General features: G+C 53.4%; 1 protein-coding gene across 2 annotated transcripts in view; it reads left to right on the top strand.

The window, feature by feature from the left end:
- The window catches only part of CTDSP2 (CTD small phosphatase 2), an 81493-nt gene that overhangs the window by 55892 nt on the left and 7636 nt on the right, over positions 1 to 17965 (top strand). Inside the window, exon 1 of one of the 2 annotated variants that reach the window (XM_039514284.1) lies at positions 493 to 799. The exons of the other annotated variant lie outside the window; for it this stretch is intronic. Within the exon in view, the coding sequence (XP_039370218.1) occupies positions 736 to 799 (64 nt within the window). The 5' untranslated portion in view covers positions 493 to 735. Of the gene's footprint in view, positions 1 to 492; positions 800 to 17965 lie in introns of those variants that run through there. 2 annotated transcript variants of the gene reach the window in all.

Below are 17965 nucleotides of genomic sequence, written 5' to 3'. Positions count from 1 at the left end.
AAACAGAGGCACAACCAGCCCGAGACGCAGCCCTTGGGGCGAGAGGCGGGGCCGCCCCCGCCCACTCCCTGGGCAGCTGGAATGTTTGTTAGGTAAACACCCCATAGTAAGCGTTCTAGCCCCGCCCTCTTCCCCGGCGGCCAATCAGAGCCCGGGAGCAGTTTCAAGGTTTCCCCCCTCCGCTCTGAGCGCCTCTCGACCGATACAAAATAACAAAGCTTCGAACGTTGCAACAAAGTAACGGGGGGCGCGTCCCCCACCCTCCTCGTGCGCCGCCTTGGGCTGGCGGGTCTTCCCCCCCCTTCCGTGTGATTTGCCCGGGGTTGGCGCTCCGCAGGTCGGGCTCAGCCTGCCTCGGGGGCCCGGGGAGCTGCTGCTGCTGGTTGTTTATCTGGAAGAGGGAGGGGGAGCCTGGAAACCGCGCCTGTGTCCCATTTCCTCTGGTGTGTGTGTGTGTGTGTGTGTGTATATGTGTGTGGGGGGGTTGGCTTTTTTTTTTTTTTTTTTTTTTTTTTTTGCGCTCCAGCCTCGGATTCTCCATGTTGGACCCGATCTGAGAAGCCCGGAGCCGCTGCTCGGCTTGCATGCATGCATGCAGCCTACTCCAGGGCATTTGCAGCTGAGGACCACCCCACACCTCCTACACACAGCACCCCCGCCCCCACCTCCCTGGGCCTCTTCCCTCCCCCAACCCCCTCCCACCCAAAGGATCCCCTGGATCTGTGGGATTGTTAGATGGAAAGCGGTTCTATCATCACCCAAGTGCAGAGGGAAGAAGCCCTGGTGCTTGCAAAACAAGGTAAGGGAGAGAAAGTTAGAAACTTTGCAATGAGAAACAGGAGGCGTCTCTCTCCCCACCCCCTACTATCACCCCCACCTCCCCAATCTGTGCAGTGGTGGGGAGCTAACTCCTGATCTAGGCAACGTGGGGCGAGGGGGCTGTTCCTGATCTGTGCAAATGCGGAGGGGGTGTCCCTTGCACCCTTTCCCACTCGGGTTCGGCGCCGTAGCGATGTTTAGCGACCTGTGTATGGGGCTTTGCTCTTCCATCTGTAGCTACGCGGGGCCCTTCGCCTGCCGTCACCCCCCTCCCCCTTTTATTAATGTTTGTAAAAAGAGCCTTTGAAAGGGGGGCGACTCAACCCAGATGCAAAATCCTCACTTGACCCTTAAATGTGGTTGCGATTTTCCTGCCTTTTCCCCCTCGCTCGTGGGTTTTGTTTTTTGTCGCTGTGATCGGTTCCCTCCCCTCCTTCCTCTGCTGTCCTGGGCGGCTGGGATTTGGGGAATTTTCATAAACATCCTAGTTATGTGGAAAGGAAGGAATGCCAGGGGCTTCCATGCGTTCCCCCTCCCCCTTTCCGCTGAGCCCAACTCCTGGATTTTCTTGCATTTGAAACGATTTTTTTTTTTTTTGCATCTGAGATCTTAAAACGTCAGGTTTGAGCTACATTGCTTCCTACTAGCTGCTGTTTGTTCTGCCCCGCCCTTGTCTACAAGTAGGGTGACCAGACGTCCTGATATTAAGAGCTTTGCAATATATAGGCAACCCCCGCGCCCCCCCCCCAAAAAAGTGTCCCAATTTTTTCATACTTGCTATCTGGTCACCCTATCTACAAGTGGGTGCTCTCACATTGGTCCAAGGGGCTGGATGTGGCTCTGTGCTGACCCCCTCCAAGCAGCCTTTTCCCAAACCTGGCGTTTGCCAAGCTGGTATAGGAGATGAGAGCGGGGGCAGTTCAATCCTAAGGTGTCTCCTGCTTTTGCCATGCCACAGGCTGCTAACTTTGCAGGCTTCCCCAGCATAGAGCGCCATGGGTTCATCCTGGAAAAAACAAGGCTGACCCAATGGGCTTTGCCAATTGCAGGAGACAACGATTGAAAGATGGATCCTCTTTGGCTTATGTAGTGAAAACCTAGCTGGAGACACGAACCAGTTTAAATGTGCTCCTTATTGGTAGCTCTGTAGTCCAGTTCTGCTTTGGTTTTTTTCACTAGCCACTAGTTTAATCTAGAGGAAATAAAACCTGTGTGGTGGCTTTGGGGGGGGGGCGGGAGGAGGTGTTTGGAGGGATGAGATCTTGAAATCAGCTGTGCAAAACTGTACTTAGAGACTGTGAAGTGCTGTGACTGGAGGAGTAGGAATAATTAGTCCATTGTTTATTGGGTGTTTCTGATTGCCCTGGTGATGCATTTGTTTGTGTGCAACAGAACATGGAATTGTCCTCTCTCTTTGAATGCCCTGGGATTGCACGTGGGTTAATTTGGGGTCTCAGTTTTTCTCCAGTTCCTTTTTCCCAGTGGCTCCATGTTCTTAAAGAGGCAATGTTATTCCTTGTAGGGCCAGAACTCCGAAAAAGTTCAAGGGTCGATTTATTTCCCTCTGCCCTTCCTCACAAGTGCTCAGGACCCACAGTTGGGTGCACGTTTTCCCAAAGAGCTCTGCTCCAATTTTTAGGCATCTAAATAAGGCCTCCCCCACCTCATTTTTTTCCCCCCAAAGCGGGCAGCTCCTGCTCAATTTTTATTTGTATTTTTCCAAAAGAGCCAACCACTCCATGCGCCAGCCACTTCTTATGGTGCCCAAATGAGAGCTGCATGCGTGTTGGGTGCGCCCAGTGTTTTGAAATTGGCGAAACTGTGCAAAAGTCCAGTAGCTTTTCCCCCTTGGACGCTAGAAATCAGCTGCATGCCCCACTGGGAGTGAAGGGAGTTTGTTTACCACCGTTCCCTCTGGCTGATCGGGCCTACCTACCGATTAGCTCTTGGCAGGACTGCCAGAGATCTTGGAGGTGGCATTGGCTTTGAACTTGCGTTGCTGTTCTCCTCCGGCACCCCACCCCCTTCCTCTTGGTGCCCTGGCTGATACAGAAAGGTTTAATTGAATGCCAGCATCTAGTCGCTACTCTGGCTTGCCTTGTTTCAGGGAAATGGAGGCTCATGGCAGTCGCCCAGAGAAACACTAATTTGGGTGGAGAAATCCCTTGCAAACAAACAAGCTGGCTCTCTTTGGAAGTTGGTCGTGAGGAGGCCTGTGTGTCCTTTTTTTTCCTTTTGTCTCGGTGGGTGGCACAGTAAAGGAGATGAATAATTCTTAAGTATTTTACTAGTAAAACTTGATCTTGATAAGGAAGTGGAACAAGTGTTGTTTTTTTGGAGAGTGATTAACTGCAAGTCAGAGCGTGGGGGGCACGCGGCTTTGGATCCCCTCTTTCCTCAGCTTGCTGTTGGAAGCTGGCACAACGGGGTACTGTTAGCAGGGCTGAGTTTGGGTTTAGTGCAGATGTGATGGGTCCTTCCCCATTACTGAGCCCCTATGGGTTGTGTGTGCTGATCATTCTTTGGATTTCTGTGAACCCCACATGACCACTTCAAAGAGAAATTTCCCTAGGGTCTGAACTCCCTAGTATCTGCTTGATAGAAACAATACAAACAGTTTGTGTCGCTGGCTTTTAGCAGTGTTAATTCCTCATTTCTCTGATTCTGTGTGTTTGTTTTTCCTTTTGGAGTCTGCCCTCAGCAATTCATTAGCAAGGTTTCGAATAACTAATTGTTGGACCTTCACAATTGCAGTTGTAGAGAGATCCCTCTTGATATTTGACCTGATTTTTTTTTTCCTCAGACCCCTGGTCCTTCCCCACGCGATCAGCACGGAAGATAGTCACAGGATTGTCAAACCTTCTTACTGGAATTAGTTTAGAAGAACACCACTTAATAGGAAAAATGTCTTTAAGTCCTTAATTGTCTGATGAAATAAATGATCCTTCGATTTAAGAGGTTTGGAATCTTTGCAGAGGAGTTTTGGGGTCTTTTCTCAATTTTTTTTTAATCTTGAAAATACAGACACAAATTTTAAAAAGGGATTCCCACTGTTTGTGGGTGAGATTTGTAGTTAAGGATAATTTATTGACTCAGTAGGAGCTGCTCCTGCTACCTTTGGGATGTTTACAGAACAGCAAAGTTGTAATGGGTTTTTCTCTTCTTAGAAGCAGTGATTTATGTGTAAGCGGGAGAGAGCCAGTGAAATCCTCCTTTCTAGAGGATCTCTCTTTCTCTCTCCACTCTGGCTCTAAATGTTCAGTAACTTCCCAGCCAGAAAACGTATTTCCTCCTCTTCTATATGTTTCTTTGTGGTTTGAACACAATATTGCAACATGACATTTAACTCAGTCAGCAGCGCTAGGACTTTGTATATGTGCATTTCACCCCATTTCTAGGAACTTCCCAAACTGTGTGTGTGTCAAAGCAAATGATTCGTGTTGAAATGTCCCCAGAGCAGATCCTCGGAGAGGAAAGTGTGTGTTCCTTCCATATGTCCTTAGGGAGTACAATATCTTCAGTGCCACTGAGCTCAGTACCAGGTGCACACACGCCACCCCCTCCCCGGGCTGGTTGGAGTTCCTAAAGGCTGGGATTGGGGAGGATTGCTTTTCCTGTTGAGTTATTCTCAGGGCAGGATTTTGATTGCTGCAAGGGATCAGGATTTCTGGTCGTGACAGCCATTTTTGGAGGCAGATCAAACAGCAACGTGCTGTATCGACTCCTCTGTTTTGAGAAATGCACTGCAAATTGCAGTGCTCAGGGAGGTAACTGACGGGGGTGCGTGAGGCCATTTTAAGATACATTTTAACCAGCCCTTTCAATCCATTTACAAAATAATGGCTCGGGAGCGGCATTGGTTGACCCCTCTTCCCTTAATCCCACAAAACAGCTTTTCTCTCTGATTTTATTTGTTGAAGGAGAGGCACCAAAAACCTCATTTAGTGAATCTGATACTAAAACGTGCTCCTTGCTGATTTTTGCAAAAGAGCTACAGTTCGGAAATGTTTCTTAATCTCATTATAATTTATAGCTGTATTTGCCTGGGGGCGTAGAGAACATGATGCCAAAGTGTCCAGCAGGAAGGATGGTCTAGTGGTTAGAGACCCAGGTTCAATTCCCTGCTTGGCCACAGACTTGTTTATGACCCTGAAGTGGGACCCTCAAAGGTACTTAGGCATCTACAGTCCAGATGTACATGCCTAAATCCCAGTTTTGGCTCCACTTTGATCCCCAAAACTCCTGCCGAACCCTGTAGGTGCCTAAACTTGCTTAAGCACCTAAGTGTTCAGGATAACAGTTCCCTCGACGCCTGTGTCCTGCCTTTATGCAGGCACACCAGTGTCTTCCTCCAGGCACCTGGACGCTTATGTCCCGCTGAAGGCCCAGAGCGATTAACGAACTGGGGGAAGATAGATGTGCAACCGCCTGTGTTGCATGCAGGGTCCAATCCGGTAGGCGTGCTGAGAAACTGCCTCCAGGATCAGGTCCCTGTCAGAATTCAACTGGAGGAGGAGGTGGGGATGGTTCCCACCTTAAAATGTTTAGCCCAGTGGTTAGAGCAGTCACTGTGGGGGACCCAGGTTCAGTTCCCTCTCTCTGCCAGAGGGGGAGAATGGATTTGAACAGGGATCTCCGGCCTCTCCAGAGAGTGCGCTAACCACTGAGCTTAGGGGTATTTTGATGTGGGGCTCCCTGAGGCCATGTCTACACTACCGAGGCACAACTGTGTCGCTCTAGTGCCGTAGTGTAGACGCTTCCGACATCAAAAGAAGGGGTTTTCCCATCGGTGTAGCGTAGCCACCTCTCCAAGAGGCGATAACTAGGTTGCTGGAAGAATTCTTCCTTTGACCCAGTGGGGTTAATTAGATTGACCGAACTGCGTCGCACAAGACCTGACATTTTTTCACAGCCCCGAGCGACGTAACTAGGTCCATACACAGACCAGGCCTTGGTCCCTCCTGTTAATGCTGTTCCACTTGGGTTAAATAGTGAAGACGTTGGGCCAGAGAGAGTCAATGTGTAGGTCAGTGGTTAGGTGGGAGACGGGACACCTTGGGTCCAGCTCCCTGCAGGCCTTCATTATTTATCCGCAGTGGAACGGCTTCAGCAACAGACACTGGGTCCCCTAATCGGAATAGCCCATCGCTCAGTGCTTAGAGAGAGGCATTGACCAGGTGTCTCCCTTCTCCGTCTCTGGCAGAGAAGGGGAATTGAACCTGGGTCTCCCACATCCCGGGTGAGTGCGAGGCAGGCAAGAAACAGCTTCAGTGCTGAAGCTGCCTGACTGCAGGAGCGGGGTTCCCATTCATGGCTCGCCGGGTGCCTCCTTGCAGCCTGGATTTAGGTGTCTGTCTATGAAAGGGGCAAAGGCTTAGCACGCCCCGCCCCCCATCATTGGCATCTCCCACTGGCTAGCTTAGGTGGCTCCCCACCTCCCTTGCTGGATTTGCCCATTGTCAGGCACCTGTCTCTCCCCATTCATTGGCTAGGGGCCTGGTTTGGGTTTTGCAGATTGCGGGGGAGGGGGGGTTCCTGTGAATTTCTAGGTGCCTAGAAGTTAGGTGCTGTGAGGTTGAGTGTTGCAAGGCCTAATTCCCTTTGTGGATCCCACCCTTAGTTGCTTTGTCCTCAGTTCCCCTGCTAGCACTGCTCTATCTCGGGAGGGGTGGTGACGATAAGATTGTGTGGTACTCAGATATCATGGTAAGGAGGCCATATAAGTAAGCAGGATAGATCTTGCCAAGGATTTATGAATCCCCACACCCTTAGACCTTGTTTTACAGCTTAGATAATCACAATGGTTCCTTCTGGTTTTGTAATCTCTGAATCAACGCTGGGATTTCCCCCACAGATGTAACCATGCCAGTGTAAGCCCCCTAGCATAGCTGTGACGTGCGCCACCGCAGGGCGATGGGCACCACGGTCAATGGGGGCGGGGGGACTACACCAGGAGTTTGCATTGGGGCAGCTACATCAGTGGCAGAAATCCCAACATAGGCTAGGTATTGTTGTTCGACATATATCTTGCAGCGGCACTTAAAAGGTCACAACCAAGTTGGAGCCTGTTGTGCCGGGTGCTGTACAGATCTGTGATAAGTGACCGCTCCGGCCCTAAAGATTGTATGTAGCATCAGCCTCACAGAATAACGTCCCTCTGGGCAGAGGCTTCTAATTGGATTTGCCTTTTACACCTTGTCATGTGCTTGAAATAATTTGGCCTTTTCCTTGTGCTTTGCTATAAATGGTGCTTCCCTTAGAGAAGCGAGTCCCGCTGGGTATTGATTCAGTGATATAATGCAGAGAAAGGCCTTTTTTTTTATGGAGATGCCAATTAATTAGGCAGCGATTACTAGGAGCTGATGGGGAATCTAACGTGGTGCTCCCTGCCCCCATAATCTCGATCTGCAAACCCAGCCCGGCCATTTAAGAGGGTCACACTTCACCGTTCTGAATTGGCCTCTTCCGCACCTTACTCCTAAACAAGGGCACTTTGCATAGGCAGGGAGAGGCGCAAGGGCAGCATGGGCTCGGGTATCTTTGGGAGGATGGCAGCGGCTGTGCCATAGGAGCTCGCTGGTTGTAGAACACAGAGGCCTTTCCAACTTAAATACGATTGACTCCCTCCCCCCTTCACAGCACGACTCCTGGTTTCTTCCTGCAAGAACCTGGAGTGTCGCTGGGCTGTGTTCCCTTTGGCCTCCTCTAGGTGGTTATTTTGTACTGTTGCGGCACCATTGGTGGGAGCTCTAGTGTAGAAAAGGCTCCGGGCGACCATCAGCGTTTTTCATGCCCCAGGGGTGTGAAATGACAGGCTCAGATGACGTAGTGTTTAAAACACAGACTGGCACCAGATGCCTTGTCTACACTATTGCTTTCCCCCCATCCCCCCCTTTGAAATTGTACTAGCATTAGTGACTGGAAGTAATTCAGAAAGAAGATGAACGTAGGTCCGGGCTCTGTGCTGTTGGGATGAGGAGCGGTGTCTTTTGTTGGGAGAAACCCTGGTTTGCTCTGGAAGACTTAATAATCCTTAGCATTTATATCACGCTTTTCAATAGTACAAATGCTCCCTAGATTCACCTTAGCACTTCCCTTCCCCGTGCTGTGGCTGCGATCGTCCCTGTTTAACAGAGAGGTGACTTGCCCAAGGTCATAGCAGGAGCCAGTGTTGGCTCTGGGATTATAACCCAGGAGTTCCTGGATCCCAGCCTCACGTTCAGTCCACTGGACCTTATGTGTCAGGACTTCCTGAGGTCCCTTCCAACCCTGAGATTCTATGATTCTATGACTTAGACGCAGTCAATGGCAGCTGCATAGATGAGACTGAGGGCTGGGATTCCCCAAATGGGAGCTAGGTACCCCAAATCCTGGCCAGGATGCTCAGCCAAAGCTCGATTGTTCTCAGCCGCGGACTCGTTAATTTGACTCGACTTTTCTCTCCTTAATGCAGCTGAGGAAGGGGAGATCTGTATCCCATTTTCAAATATCTGCCACAGTTGTGGTGTCTCTTTACTCTGGCAAAGGGCTGGTCTACACTGGGAATTTCATGAGCATAGCTGCTTCGCTGAGCGAGGTAGCCATGCCAGCCTCACCCCTGGCATAGACTGGGCGAGGTTGATGGAAGAATTCCTCCATTGACTGAGCTGCTGCTGCTTCTCGGGGCGGTGGAATACCCTACACCAATCATAGAATATCAGGGTTGGAAGAGACTTCAGGAGGTATCTAGTCCAACCCCCTGCTCAAAGCAGGACCAATCCCCAACTAAATCATCCCTGCCAGGGCTTTGTCAAGCCTGACCTTAAAAACCTCTAAGGAAGGAGATTCCACCACCTTCCTAGGGAACCCATCCCAGCGCTTCGCCACCCTCCTAGTGAAAAAGTTTTTCCTAATATCCAACCTAGACCTCCCCCACTGCAACTTGAGACCATTACTCCTTGTTCTGTCATCTGCTACCACTGAACCTTTCCCATCCGCGTAAATAGTGTTTACACTGAAGCACTGGAGCTGTACTGCTGTAGCGTATCCAGTGTAGACAAGCCCTGAACATCTCCAACCAGGCAGTTCGGCCTTACGACGGTTGGTGAAGCTATCCTTGTCACTGCCCCTCTGGCTTTGGGTACCTCTAAGTTCCAGGGAAGACTTCATGAACTAGCAGGTTGGGGTGAGACGACATATTGTCCTGGAAGACTGGCCCTGGGTCACCAGAGTCTCCCCAAATAGCATTGAACCAGTTTTGTGATCTCCTCCTTAAGGCGAGGCTAGACAGAAATTATATAGGGGAAGGGGCCTGTCCACTGTCTTGTAGAGGAGTGGGAGATAATATCTGACCCAGGTGACATGACTGAGACCTGGAGTGTTGGCTGTGAGCATTAGCTCATCTGGGCTTCTAATGGAAGAAACTCACCCTGTCCAACCACCAACCTCCTCCCGTCAGTGTGTGCAAGAAGGAAGTCCTGGGAAGCTGTGAATCAGACTTTTAATGAGCTGGTGGGTGAGGGAGGGTTATGCTGTGCATCCCAGCCCAGGAGGAATTCCTGTCTTTCTGCTCTGTTAGCCTTTGCTAAACAGGTTTAAGCTGGGGGAGAGGCTGTGCTGCCTGCCTCGTCCTCACCAGTTGCCTTCTGCTAGGTGGATGATTGAACTGGCAGCTGCTGAGCCCCAGTGACTGTGGTTGTGATTCACAGGGACCGGACTAGCTGTGTGCCAGGCAAAAGCCATGGCTTCTACTGCTGCAACTTCTCGCTAAATCTGGGTGGAGGATGGGAGGGGCTGGGGCATCACTCAATGCTGGGTCACTCTCCGGGTGAAAGTAGGTTTCATTTTACTCAGGGATGGCCTGTGACTGAAAGCCGTTGTCCCCCAGTCCCACATCTCTTTGCTCCAGCAGGAATGACCCCTCTTCAGCGTTGCTCTTCGCTGTCCATCAAACCCTTCACCTGGGGTTCCAGGGGCTGGGCCCTGCGGTTCCTGTGTTTTGCGGGGGTGACGACACTGAAATGAGAGGGGAACTTTTGCGGTTTGAGGTCAATGTGTCACTCCAGAGTCCACTGGTTCCTGAGATTATTTTTTTTTGGCTAGGGCTAGGAGCAACGCATCCTTTTTTTTTTGGATCTACCGATTTTGAGGAGATGATCTGTTTGGATTTGTTCTGGTCTTTTTTAAAAGGAAAACCCAACGAGCGTGTGCTGTTGTCTTCTGTTCACCTGCTTGGGGGTGGTTGAACTTCAGACTTGCCGCCTGCCAGTTTGCAGTCTGGGTGACTGCGCCCTGCGTTGCCAGAGACGGGGGTGTTAAAAACGCCTGAGCTCATCTGAGGTTTGTCTGTCCCTCAGCTTCCACTGGTGGTGGGAGTTACAGGGCTAAAATCCTTCGTTTTGGAGGCTGGCTTCAGGGAACCCGGAGGGTGTCCTGGGAGCATTTCCAGTAGTGTCAGAAAACATACAGAACTGCATGGGAGGGTTTGCGCGAATCTCAGGATTGTTTCAGGGCATAATCTCCTGCCCGGGGGATATGGTCTTTGGCACACAGAACGCCAAAGTGTGTTTATTCAGTGACTTGAAATCAGTCAAGCTGTGTATTTATCTCCAGCTTCCAGCCTCCTCGTTCAGTGGGTGCTGCAGGGTGGTTGTAGGATGTTGGATGTTTTACTCCTACGCACAGCCAATGTGCTGCTAAGATCTGACATCTCTATTCTCCCTGTCCCCTTGGCCCCGCTTACGCCGTGCAGGTGATGGAGACAAGTTGGAGGTTCTCCCCAGGGCAGGTGGGAGACGCTGTTGGGATGTTTAACAAATAAACGATACTTTTTACATGTAATTTCTCTGCTTCGTTACCTTAATGACAGTTCCCTGGATTGGGAATGCACTAGGATTATTGCAAAGCAACTCCCTCTGTACCACGCCCAGCTCCATGCCTGTGCGGATGCCTCTAAGCACAGAAACACGAGCCGCCTCCCCCTCTCCATGATCCCCTCTGTGAGAGGAAGCTGCCAGCGGGAGGCAGCTGTGGGCTGCCTGGACAGAGGGACTGGTCTTTGTTCTGCAAAGTTGCACTGAAATAATGTTCAGAGTCTGGCTCACGCCAGGGGATCTGCACTTGAGGAGTGGGGCTGGGTACATGTCACGAGGGCTGGGCTCAGGGTGAAAAGTACCAGGGGGATTGCAACCGATTGGGGCTCGGAAGCTGCACCATCACTGGTCTGGGGGGGGGGGCTTTGGGACTGTTTAACCCCCCCCCTCCCTGGTGCAAGGGGAAGGTCCCTCGGTCATGAGCTCTAAATCTCCCCCCTGTTGGGAGCTGCAAAATCTGTGCAAGGGGAAAGGTCTCCTGCTCCTTCCCAGCCCCACCCCCCGGCCAGGGGGCTCGTAGTGCCTGCAGTGTCCAGCCCCTTGGAACTGGTGACACTTGATATATAATAGGGGCTCTACCGTGTGAATAATTCATGTCCTGGAGCTCCCTGCCTGCCTGCTCTGAAGGGCTCATCTGCTCTGGGACCTATCATCATTCCTGTCTGCTCTGGGGCCTCCGCCCTTACCGCTGTGGGTTAACCCCCTCCCCTTTCCCTCCGCAGCACCCCATCTGATCTGGGGCTCCACCGCTTGCCTTGGGAGTGAAGTTGCTGAGAGAGGGAGGAAGGAGGCAGCGGCAACCCCACGTGTTCTGGGAGCCGCGGGGGGGGGGGGGGTCACCTTTCCCTTGGCACTGCTTGTTCCTGGGCCACAGGTCAGGCAAGCTGTCAGGTGACGCTGGAGACCCTTCCTCCCCTCTGCGTCTCATCCCAGGGGATCCCGCTCTGCTGCCTTGCCCTGATCTCCCCACGCCGGGGACAGGCTCCAGACAGAGGGGTTTCCACCTGGGATTCCTAGAAGGAGTAGCTAGTTCCCCTGACCCCACAAAGAGAGACGATCCTAATCCCTTCCTGACTCTGTCAGCTCGTCCCTCCCAGCTAGCGACCCTGCTGCACGGGGCCCCGGGCCAGGTCACTGAGCCGTGCTGAGGATGCGCTGGGTGTATTTTTGACACGGAGTAACTGCTCCGTGCATCGGCAGCGAATGGATTAAGAGGCAGCTGTGGTGCATGGAGCTCACTGGGGGGGGTGCCTGGGCCAGGGAGGATGGGAGGGCTCAGCCCCTCAGCGTTATGGGCTGAAGCTGAGCTTGCCTCCAGCTGCAGGGTGTAAAGGGGGGGTCATCTGCCCCTCATTATGGGGACGGGCTGGGGAGGGAAGTCTGGGCTTGTTGGGACGGGCCGATAACTCGTCCATTTCCCCTCTGTTGTCATTCTAGCTCCAGTCCAAACAGACTGGAAATTGGTGGGTGACGTTTATTGGGCTCCTCTGGGTGGCGTCCCCTGGGGTGAGGGTCTTTGAGATTCCCCCCTTCCCCCGGGCAACTAGAAACCCAGAGGAGCAGTGTGGGACCAGGGGACAGGTGCAGTGTGACGGCTGCATTAGCACCTAGGCAGAACAGGGAATCCGGAGGGCGGGGTGAGCGGAAAGGGCGGTGGGTGGGGACTGAAGTGCACTGGAGGGGAGGGGTCTGGCAAAGCAAAGTGTGGGCATGGGGTGGGGAGCGGGGGGGGGATGTGTGGGGGAGTGACCGAAAGGGGGGTGCCCTTGTGTGCCTCAGAGGAAGTAAATCACTGTCCTGTTGCACCAAGAAATAGGCTCTCGGGGGGCTGCAGTAGGAAGGTGAGTCTGACTCTTTACACTAAAGCTCCCACCCCCAGGGTACAGAGTGGAGGCACTTTGGTTCCTGAGGTGAGTTCAGCCACCAGCAAGATGCGCCTCTCTGCTCTCCCTGCAACGGCTGGGCCTGGCCCTCCCCGCGGTCCTGCCTGACCGTAGCCCATTAACCTCCAGCACTTAGGCTCGGGAATCGAGGGAGCGGCTACCGCGAGTTGGAAGACCCACCCCCGCACTCCACTCTGAGCGATGGGTCCCCGAACAGCGTGACTCCGGAAGGGGGGTGGCGAGACCCCGCCGCCTGCAGCCTCCGGCTGGAACTGCCACTGTGGAGACAAAAGATCCAGAAAGTAAAGTTTGAGGTGGACAAATGAGATGACGGCTGCAGTCCGACAGCACCCTCTGGGCCCAGAGACGATGGTGATGGGTGCTCTAGAAATACCGGGATTGGCAGGGGCTGGTGTTCTCACGGCGGTGACTTGTCCAATAGCTTCTTCCAGCTCCAAGTGCAAAACCTTTTTAATCCCTTCCCCCAAACCATTGTGGGCTGCAATTTGCATCCAGTGCTCGTTGGACAAGAGCCTCTGCTGTGACCAGTTGCTGCTGGGTCCTGCCCTCCAGCTCCCAGATGGGATTTCATGCTGGGAGACTGAAACATCGCCTGGTCTGTTCCATGGGCTGCAGAGACCAGCCTCCCTGGCGCTGGGCTGCTGCTACTGCAGAGAGCTCCAGGATCCGTTCTTGCCCTGTGCCGGGAGCCTACGAGGAGCTGGTGCTGCTATGACTCCTGGAGCGGTTTGGGGAAAGGTGTTTATTGGATCATAGAAAAAATCGGAGGGATCCATGCTGTGGCCAAGGAGAAGGTCTCCGCTGACTTTGGATTCTTCTCACAGATGGTACTTGGTATCCCTCAAACCTTTCCAGCTCACTGGCCCTCTCCCTGTTCCTGGCTCCCCTGGCACATAGATTTGCCACCCTTTAGGAGACCAGGCGTCCATCGTGACCAGGAGCCTGTCTTGGAGAACAGCCACCCCGGCTCCCTGCAGGATGTTGGGCCTGTGACAGTGGTACCCAGGGAGCCACCTCGGGAGAAGTGGTTGGATTCCATATATTCCACGGCCTCCTGTACCTTTGCCTCTGGCTCCTTGTCTGTTCCTCTTAAGAGCTGCGTTGGAAACTGGGTCACTATAACTGACTTCAGTCTTGGCTGTTTTGAGAGCTGCTGGCTGGCTCATGCATTGACCTTCGCCACCATGTCCCCATACCTTGGTGCGCCTCGGCATATACAGTAGGAAATACAGTGTTTTCCAGTGGCCCATAAAGGACCCAGTGATGCCGGAAATGCGCGGGAGGCTCCATTTGGGAGCCATATGATAGCTATATCCCTGACCCTGTTACGCCAGGGGTTGGGAGCTGGCCCTAAGGACCTCACTCCCCATCTCTCTCCCCCTTTAAAACACATACATGTGATCTCAAGCCACAGTGCTCCTCTAGACAAATAAGCATGTGACAAAGGTGTTTGATTAGCAACAGCGAGGTCAGGGTCTGCGGGACAGCATCAGGCGCTCAATCTATTTATCTTAACAAAGAGGGTTAAGGGGTGGCTTGATCACCATCTGCCAGATTGAAGTCTTAACAGAATCCAATGGCTGGAAGTTAAAGCTCGACAAAGTCAGAGGGGAAATTAGGCACCTGTTTAACAGTGAATGGAACTAACCGTTGGAACCATTTTACCAGGGGTTATGGTGAATTCTCCATTACTGGCAGACAAGAGGGAATTCCGGGGCGTCCTATGGCCTGTGCTAAGCAGGAGGGCAGACTAGATGATCACAGTGGTCCCTTCTGGCCTGGGAACGTTCCAACGTGCTTTGGGATGGTTTGAAGCATTCCCAAGCGAGGGCTCCCTGAAAAAACACTTCTCTCAATACTACCCCGGCAGCCCAACCCCTCACCCAGCATGGGAGCTGATCCCAGCTTGCCTGCTGTTCCTGGAACGCACGTGTGAGCCGCGCTGGGGGAGGTGTGTGGGGGGGAAATCCCATGGGGCGGTGACTTGGGGCTCTCTCTCTCTCTCTGGGCTGGGCAGGAGAATCACTGAGAGCAAATCAAAGCCCAACAAGTGCTTCCATCATGGAGTCTTGCTCATCTGTCTTCCTCATGGCTGTCAACTTGAATCCGTCCTCATACTGCCATAGGCAATGCAGCTGGGTCATCGTCTGCCTCAGTAGCCCCAGCCTGTCCTCCAGGTCCTGCTATGGCCAGCGTTTGCAGGAGGCAACTATTGCAGGTGCTTCTGGGGTGCTGTCACCTTGCTAATGGCACCCACGTGCAGCCCACGGCTCTTCCTCAGCCACCAACTCGGCTGCAAGGACCAGGCAAAGCTGTTGGAGAGGACGAGGCTGGAGGCCCATCTCAATTGCTGGGAGGGTTGGCTGGCCGGCCCTGGGAGAACAGGAGTAATTTGGAAGGCTAACTGGGGTAATAACGTTTAGGATCCCCTCCCTGCTTCGCACATACTGTCTTTATCATCAGCTAACAAAGCCCGACTTGAGCCTCCTTGCTGACTCATTGACTGCAGTTGTCCTGCTTGCTTCCTAGTGCATCAGCTGGAGATGCAAATTCAGAGAGGGAGCCAGGTGGGGTTACGTTAGGGTTCAAGATGAGCATAAAACTTGGAGAGTGGAGAAGGCTTCTTGAGCTGCTCATTGTCTAGTCTGTATCAGCCAAGTCGCCTCCTTCCTCCGGCCCAACGTGAAAATAGAAACCCACAACCTGGAAAGATTCCCCCAAGGTGGGAGTGGATCTATGGGTCAGGTGCTAATTGCAGGAGAAGGGAAATAACTGATTGGGTTCCAGTGTGGTCTGAAATGTTACCAGGAGGGAGAGAGTGAAGCCAACTGGGCACGGGACACTGAAGTCCGTACTTAAAGAGATTTTTAAGGCTTGTCTACACGGGGAGTTATTCCAGTATAGCTATTCCTGTTGTACTCCAGAATAAGAGCAGCACCTGCATGTGGAGGTCATTGGGACTAGTTAAACTGCTTTATATTCACACCCTACCTTAGTCTGAATTAACTTTCCTGTGTAGACATGCCTTCTCCTCCATTTCCATGGCTCATGGCTACTTTTTGTTTGCGATTGATTTGTTTTAGAGGTGATCAGACTTCCTGATTGAGGGGGCAATTTACCGTTCCTATATCTTCTTCGGTGGGGCGTTCTCAATGTTCATTCCCCTAGGGACATGTTCCTGGCACGGCTGTGTTTGGAGAAGCCCCAAAGAGCAGATAATGCAGTGATGGGGCTGGGAGCATCTGATCTGGAGACCTGAGTTTGACCGTGGCCTGGGGGTTCTTGGTTGCCGGTCGCGTCGGCCATTGAGCTTCTGCAGCTGGTGGAGGAGTGAAAGGTGCTTCCTCCCTCCTGGTGCTTAGCTCAGCATTGTGAAGGAGACGGGGAAAGAGTTTCAGCCCAAAATGGAGGTTTTAAAAAGGAAATTTCAGATCTGCTTGTGAAGAGCTTCTCTGACCAGGGAGGAACAAGGAAATGCAGCAGGTGTTATAAATTAATCTTAGCCGGGAAAGGTGCTGGGTGTGTGTGCGTGTGTTTTGTTTGTGTGTGTGGGGAGGTTGTTTTGTTCCACCCCGTGTGCCTCCTGCTGCCTCCAGGCCTGGTACCACCCTCAGAGCTCTCCCAGCACCCCGCAGAGCCTGTCCCTTTGGATTGTCAGCAAAGCAAACATCAGGTTTATCATTAACCGATCCCAGCCCTGAGCCAGCCAGGCTCATGCTGGGGTGGCCAAAGGTTCTGGCCCTGCTTCTAGCAGGCAGGTCCATTGCAATGGCACGATTGGGAGCGAACCCCTGCATTTGTCTCTGTAAATGGGAGGTGGCTGGTGCGAGGAGACCATTGGCCCGTGATCCGTAAGGCTAAGATTTTACAGACTCTCTGGAGCCAGCCAGTCACCCTCTCTGTGGCGTCCTATAACTTCTGCACCCTGACCCTGAGAACGGCTCTCTTGGTATGGGGCCAGGGCTCTCAGGAGGGGAGCCATCGCCGAATGCGGCTGGGGTGATTAACGCCGTTTAACCTCGTCCGCCAGAGCACGGTGCCAGAGAAAGAGGAACTGCAGCAGCATTTCCTCTATCGGAGGGGGACGGGGACGCAGCCTGATCTTTCTCGCTGCCAGGAGCCGGCGCAGGGAGCTCTAGGCACAGATTACTGATGGGTTGGGGTCACTGCTGGCCCCAGGTTCCTCTCCCCAGTTACAATCCTGGGGACGCTCTGCTCAGATCTCTCCAGGATGGGATGGGGATGAAGCCTGCCAGGCGAGGCACCCCCGGGTGCGTGCTGTGAGCATGCAGATGCATGAGTTACTTTCAGCCCCCTGAAGAAGGTACGAGTTGCAGGAGAGGTGAAGGGACTTACCCAAGGGTACACAATGAGTCGGTGGCAGAGCTCATGGTGGGCGAATCCTTAGCCCTCAGCCCCGCTGTGCCTTGCTGTGACCATGCTGCTTTCCCGGATGTGCGGGGGCTTCGGTCAGGCTGGCTGCACAGCGGCGCTGGTGTGAAGTCTCTTCACATGGGCTTCACTACAACTCGCCAGCCTCTCTGCCTGCTCCTCTGGCCCATGGGCTGTGCTGCACTGGGACAGGGAGATGCCAGGACAGGTGGGCGGATCTCTGTTAAGACATTTACTCAAAGGGCTGCGTGTGCTCAGCGCCCTTGAGGGATACCGGGCACTTCTGGAGTCCTGGGTGCAAATCCCGGCTTGGGTCCCAAGAGCAGATAAGCCCCATGTCACCTCCGTGGAGCGTGGTACAACATTTGGGCTAGTGGGCAGCCTGTGCTCAAGAGACCAGCGTGGCGGAGGGGTGGGGGGGGAGTTGGGAGAGTTGTGGTGTGCGGTGCCTGGAGTTGGCCAGTGCGCTGCAGGGCCGCCCGGGGGGGAGGGGGGAAGGGGGCAATTGGCCCCAGGCCCCGCGAGCCCTGGCCCGGCGGCGATCCGGATCTTCGGCAGCATTTCGGCGGCAGGGGGCCCTTCAGTGCTGCCGAAGACGCGGAGCGACTGAACGGCCCCCTCGCCGTCAAAATGCCGCCGAAGACCCAGACACCGCCGCCGGGTGAGTCCCAGCGCCACAGCTCCCCTGCTTTGCCCCAGACCCCCTGAATCCTCTGGCCGGCCCTGGCACGCTGCCCGGGGTTAGCCAGTCGCCCCTACCATGCCCAGGTGCCCATTTGTGCTTCGACGCTGCTGGGCCTCAGCACCGGGTTGCCTGGAGGGGCTGGTGACTCAGGTGGCACGGAAGGTGATGGGAATTCTTCTCAACTGACTCTAAACCCCAAGATGATGTGCTGGGACTGGAGGGGAGCAAAACCTGGGGTGCAGAATGGCCGCGAAGCGGGTGGCGCCAGAGGGTGCCCCACGGGGGGCAGTGGAGTTATGGCACCAGGATTGTGC

This window comes from Mauremys reevesii, linkage group 25 (genome assembly GCF_016161935.1).
Source record: "Mauremys reevesii isolate NIE-2019 linkage group 25, ASM1616193v1, whole genome shotgun sequence".
Taxonomy (NCBI): Eukaryota; Metazoa; Chordata; order Testudines; family Geoemydidae; genus Mauremys; species Mauremys reevesii.
The sequence above is the reverse complement of the archived record's forward strand: the minus strand, read 5'-3'. Positions and strand labels throughout refer to the sequence as shown.